This window comes from Rosa chinensis, chromosome 6 (genome assembly GCF_002994745.2).
Source record: "Rosa chinensis cultivar Old Blush chromosome 6, RchiOBHm-V2, whole genome shotgun sequence".
Lineage (NCBI taxonomy): Eukaryota > Viridiplantae > Streptophyta > Magnoliopsida > Rosales > Rosaceae > Rosa > Rosa chinensis.
The window spans coordinates 52,615,663-52,621,950 of NC_037093.1; the positions used below are offsets into that span (position 1 = coordinate 52,615,663).

Genomic DNA, 6,288 nt, shown 5'->3' on the forward strand with positions numbered 1-6,288 from the left:
CGATCGTACTGTGACACTCCTCTTTGTCTGTTGCTGGCTATCCTTGGTTAGCTTAGCTTCTTCTTTTTGCATGGCCATGGCTCTCAGGTGTGAGTTGTCTCCTGCTGTGTGCATGTTCATATCTCGCAAGCTGTTCAAAACGCCGAGTTAATTGACCGGCCAATTTCAAAAGTTGCTATGAAATTAAGCAAGACAGGCTTAGCTAGGTTTTCCAGGTCGGTGTCTGTAGGGTTTTCTGTTTTTCTGTATATTAATTTTGCCTCAAGGACAAACTGTTCTGTTCTGTAAAGCCCTTGCAGCTGCATATATATAGATTAAATCTACAGTAAATTAAGCATATCATGTACGTCCAGTTCTTGTGCAGTATCATATATTTTGAGTATTGTATACAATTCTGAGCGTATGTAGCTAGCTATGTACTTTGGGTTTGGAGCTAAATGTCATGTTAAAACTTTTAAAAACTAGAAGTTAACATCAGTGAATGAAAAGGTTTCTTCACATACACGACAAAGTTCTTCTTTGTAATCAAAATTAGATCTTTACATTGTTTGAATATGTTGAAGAAGAATATCGGAAACTCCAGAGACTGAAGCAGTGAAGCTGAAGTAGCTAGCTACTTTTGAAGTCATTGATAGTTCTTAAATACATGCACGTCTGTGATCACTCTTAATTACCATGCATCTTAATATAATACATTGAGTCTATATTTTCCCTTTTGCTTTCTTAAGTACGTAGACTCAGAATTGCCTTGACCAAGAACTCAACTAGATGGTTATAAGAATTTCTAATTCACAGCTAACCGACTCAATTCAGAGATTAAACAGATCCAATTTTATAGTGATATGTTCATCGTATGCTTGCAGCAACCTAAACTCAATAAGCCTTCCATGTGATATGACCAGAGAGATTCCTGTAAGTCAATCATATACTCTTCACTTAGGCTCCGAGTACAAAAGATTTCTTATTCTCCCACTTGTAAATTATATCCAAAAACTGTGAATATAATAGAAATGTTGCACTGTTATTTTCTTCACTATTATTTAACTTAAGCCTAAGCAGATGACCAAGTCAACGAGATTCTACAAGTCAAACAAATTGTTTCTTTACTAACTTCCGATTACTTTGAACCTAATATGTGTTTAGTATCTGCTATGAACTAGATTTTGAAATTGACAGTCAACTATTAGGGTTTGGGCAATGAGAGACATTGCTGTCATGGGAGGGCTGGTAAAGCTGACCATTCCATATGAAGTCCACATGGCATGTAGCCACGGGCCAATGGAATCGGGTCCCACTTTATCCCCCACCCACATGGTCATGCCAACCCCAATCAATGACATCCACGTGGGACCGTGCGGTCACATGGACCTGTTGCCGTTCCCCTCCTCGAGATCCAACGATCCTGGATCCACTCTTAGCAACCGAAAGGCTCATCCCCGCCGTCCAATATCGGTCTTTCAGTAGCATGGGATTTTTGCTGTCCCTGGTTTGTCCCCTTCCCGTTGGGCACCAGACTGCACGGTGTTCCTCGGGTCAGTGGCACCCGGATCTTTAGCTGTCCAGCTCCAGATCAAGACTTGGATTAGAAAAAGAGATAACCCTAATCAGATGACAATGTAATTAGGCCATATCTAAATCATGAGATTCAGTATCAAACCCATTTATATTATATTAGGTGGGTATCAGATATTTGTTATGGAATGTGATACACAAGCTTGGCATATAATATCTTATCTCGAATTGATTAGCAACCGATAAAGATAAATTGCGACATTTGATATTTTAAGTTACGTACGAGTAAGTTCTACTATCATTAATTACAATCAACTTATTAAGTGACTCGGATTGCTAAATCTTTCGAATATGAATGTTTCAATTGACACTGCACTTAACACTAACTTAATCACCAAATTAATTTGACTACCAAATTTGATTCATGATTTGTACGTCATTATTCTCTTGTTTTTATATGAAGTATAAGTCAATATCAAATGTGACTTATTTCTAAAGAAATGCGTTGATACATTTCTTTTAAGTGATTAGTTTGCTACTATATTCTTCTACAAGATTAGATTAAGTTCGAGTGGAATTTCAGGTGTCCGAAACGAGAGAAAAGAAGAAATCATTTTTCATAAACGTGGAGTAGGACCCGGCTTGAAATTCTGCTCTGGCCAATTTGTCCACCTCTAGTTGGTCATTGAAGTAACGCGTGGGAGACAGGATGTGGTTTTAGGATTTCTAATGAGTGAATCTCATGTTGCCATGCACCATGAAAATAAAATCTTACACCTAAAATATTGTTCCCTCACAATTCACAACCTCCCATCCTATAAAAGTTTGAGCGCCTTCACCTCTTTCCTCACTCAAACAAATTCAATCAAACTTCAACTCCACAACATACAAACACAAGAACTCAATTCTCATTCCTCTGAATCATAACTATTCGATCTCCTACTGCTATTTGGTAAATAAAGAGTTTGTGTATAACCAAATCGATTACGATGGAAGGGTCAGTGAGCTATGAAAACTATGACGAGCAGCTCAACTTCAAGGCAACTGAGCTCAGATTGGGATTGCCCGGAAGCGGGATGGAAGAATCAACTGCATCACCTCCTCCTAATACTAAGAAGAGGGCTTCACCGGATCAAGAGTTGGTGGATGAGGAGTGCAGGTCGTCTACTACCGACGATGAGACACCGGACTTTACTTCCCGTCCCACCAAGTAAGCCCCCTATCTTATTTCTTGTGACGCAAGGCTTGGCTTTCTTGATCTGAGAAGCTTAATTAGTGCTCCGACGTCGTAGATGACTAATTCTCTATTATGTTAATATTGTGCAGGACACAAGTAGTTGGATGGCCTCCGATCAGATCTAACCGGAAAAACGTTATGCAAGCGTACGTGAAAGTAAGCGTAGACGGAGCTCCTTACCTGAGGAAGATTGATATCAAGGTTTACAAGAGCTACCCGGAACTCCTCAAGTCCTTACAGGACATGTTCAAGCTAACCATTGGTAGCTACTCAGAGAGAGAAGGCTACAATGGATCTGAATTTGCTCCTACTTATCAAGACAAAGATGGTGACTGGATGCTAGTTGGAGATGTGCCATGGAGTATGTTTGCGTCGTCCTGCAAAAGGCTGAGAATCATGAAAGGATCTGAAGCTAGAGGACTAGCTTGTCCCTGAAAGTACCACATATCACAACGAGCAACTCAATGAAAGACAATACATTAAGGACGCTCAAAAGTCCTTTAGCAAAGCTTCAGTTCTCCACCAAGTTTGCTGAGAATTCGAGGTGTACGACAGAAAAACAAAGACACACAGACAAATATAGTTCAGAATACAGTTTTATTTTTCCATTTATATGTGCTTGAAAGAAAAACTAAAAGAAAAAAAAAAGAGAAACATAGTTGAGATCCAATTGTACAGAGGATTTTACATGTATGCTTTATTTTCTCCTAATAGGTGATCATATATATGTATGAATGCGCTGCACAACAATTTTTGTGTAAATTGAAAATACATGCAACTGTTTCTTTCTTTCATTAGTTGTTGCCCAGAATTTTCTCTCTCCTTATAGACTTTTTATTTCTATGTGTGGGGGAGGGGGGAATAACTCTCCTAGATAATCGACCAATAATGTCCTATCACGCATAAAAATCAATCTTAACGATCAAACCCTCTAAGAAATTTCAATTTTGGGCCCTGGTTTATGCATAAGCTAATAGCATACATATTTGTGCCAACGGAACCACAACACTTAGAAATGATCTGAAACCTGACCCTCGATGAAGGTACAAACTTTCAATTAGTACAACAGAACCAATCACTAGAACATCATGTAATTGGAAAGACTACATACCATGTAAACAAAGCTGAATTTTTCAATATTTTCAACAAAAAGTGATAATATACAACAATCACCCCCTTCGTCGATTGTTTTCCTACAGCTACCTCTTCAAGCACTTAGAAAAAATTATCATCAGCAAACAGGTTTGAATGCGTCTTAAGATCTTGATCATTAGCGGTCCCCATTCTTGTATCCAGTATAGCAAGTTGGGACTTCACCCATGGAGGATTGTTCCGGCCTTCAATCCACAAGGCTTCTCCAGTGTCTTTGTGCTTAAAATCTGGATATTTTGAATTCCTCTAAAAGTCATATTTGAATAACCCAGGGTAAGTTCATACATTCTTATAATATCTGAACAAACAGCAGATGCTATGAATAAAAAAAAAAAAAAATTACATGTGCAAATTTGCATAATGCTGCTAGAACTTTGGTAAAACACAGTACTTTCATTCAAGTAAACCTCTGTTTTATCATTCACGACGAACTGTATATATGAAATATACCTAGAATGAAAAATGTAGAAGATAACTTTTTTTTGGACCATTTCTCGGAGATCACACTAACCTATATGGCACATACATAGCAGAACCAGATGCAAGTGGTACCATTTCTTTTGTCCAAAACTTATAGGAAACTATATGGCACATACATAGCAGAGCCAGATGCAAGTGGTATCATTTGTTTTGTCCAAAACTTATAGGAAACTACCTGTACATGTTATATCATAGTTTTTAGGTATACAGAGTGGTATTTAGGAAAACTATCTCACTCTGCAATACAGTATATAGTGTGGTTCTAGTTTTACAGACTGGAACTTCCAACTAGCATTGCTAAATTTGGTGGGTCAAGATCTTCATTTATGTATTCATATGTACACCACATTAAATAAAAAGTTAAAAACAATAAAATATATCTGATCGAATGAAATACCTTGGTCTTCCTATTATCCCACCACTCTACTGGATTAGCAAAGAATGCTTGCCACAATTCTTGTGTGGTTTCTGTGTGCTTTGTAAAGCTGTGGCTAGAACTTCTGCCTGCAAGAACACAAACAATACATAAGAAAAAGTGCTACCCTGCTCTTACCGAAACTTAAATTATGGGAAACATGACTTGCCTGGTGTAAAGGAATCCGAGTCCTGACCACCATTCGCCGTTGGGGAGCTCTTTTCAACAAAATTCAGTTGCTGAACAACAACCTGCACAAGATTCGGAAACATTATCATCTCTACACAATTACGCAACCACGAATAACACCAGAAATAGATACTTCAGAAGCTGAAGAACCTTATAGTAGGTCTGCTGTTTCCCCTCATTGGTTTCAACAGCATCTGAAATCAGTCTTCCAGAAACATATATCTGATGGCCTTTCTCTAAATGCTGAAAAGCAACATGCGCTAGCTCGTCCCAAAATGTCAAATTGATCCTGCAAAAACCAATTTCCCAAATTCATAGAATCCCAAAACCCTCGCACTCCACAAACTACTATCAAGCTCAAAAATTTTCACTCAAAGTTAAATGCTTCATACTACCTAGTAAAATTGAAAGCACAAATTGAAGGAATTGAGAGAAGTTACCATGAGGTGTCGGTGGCGGATTTCTTGACGGCGAGGCGGGTCCAGGCGAGGACTTTACCGGAGGGAAGGTGCTTAATTTCGACGGGAAGACCGACGACGCCGATGAGTTGCACCGTATTACAGAGCTCCTTCTTCCACTGGACCTCCGCCGGTCTAGGATGCGCCACCGGAACTTGGACGCTGCTGCTGTAGTGGTCTCTGCTGTACTCCACCGCGCATTTGAAGCTGAAACGACGTCGCGCGAAGGCCAAGTGGTTGTGGGTGGTGGTCGTTGTGTTTGGGGATATAGAGGGGATTTGTGGGTTTGTGAGGAAGTTTGTGGAGGTTGCTGCGTGTAGTGCTCGGTCTAACGCCATGGCTTTGTTTCGGTGAGGGCGCCAAACTCCGGCGAGGTTCTAAGGCTTATCTTAAATTCTAGGCTTTTTCTCAGTTGAAGAAAAAAGGAAGGCGTTATATGATTTGGGCCGTTCAGGTTTTGGGTTCAACATGTAATCTTATATGTGACAAAAGGCTCGTTAGAGGTCAAGTGTATGGGTAGTTCATGGTTGTCCACGATTATTTGGTTTTAGTAGTAATTTTTTTTTTTTTTGGAATCAAGGGAAAATGATATATTCATTACAAGCTAGAATAGACAGTTACATACAATTCTGTTGTCATTTAAAGGCATAGACAGACAAGAAGATAGTGTTAATACCCACAAGTGGTACATAGAAATAGACATACTCATTATACATTCAAATACATAAAGGTAGCGGAAACCCTCCTTTGGTACTACTCCGAAGGCGCTAGAGAGACATAGAGTGCATATATGTGCTTAGCTTCCTAAATACAAGGAATTTATTGTAAAAGACAAAGCTAAAACA

General features: G+C 39.1%; 2 protein-coding genes across 2 annotated transcripts; one reads left to right on the top strand and one right to left on the bottom strand.

Moving 5' to 3' along the window:
• The first annotated feature begins 2,377 nt into the window (after positions 1-2,377).
• On the top strand, positions 2,378-3,520 carry LOC112173987 (auxin-induced protein 22D). The gene is made up of 2 exons (XM_024311672.2): positions 2,378-2,722; positions 2,839-3,520. Exons 1-2 carry the CDS (start codon positions 2,502-2,504, stop codon positions 3,182-3,184), a joined length of 567 nt encoding a protein of 188 aa, XP_024167440.1. The 5' UTR covers positions 2,378-2,501; the 3' UTR covers positions 3,185-3,520.
• Positions 3,521-3,734: 214 nt separating this feature from the next.
• LOC112173986 (protein OSB2, chloroplastic) lies at positions 3,735-5,904 on the bottom strand. Its single transcript, XM_024311671.2, has 5 exons — positions 5,426-5,904; positions 5,136-5,274; positions 4,966-5,047; positions 4,779-4,885; positions 3,735-4,147 (listed from the first exon to the last, which is right to left on the bottom strand). Exons 1-5 carry the CDS (start codon positions 5,779-5,781, stop codon positions 3,965-3,967), a joined length of 867 nt encoding a protein of 288 aa, XP_024167439.1. The 5' UTR covers positions 5,782-5,904; the 3' UTR covers positions 3,735-3,964.
• Between the last annotated feature and the right edge of the window lie 384 nt (positions 5,905-6,288).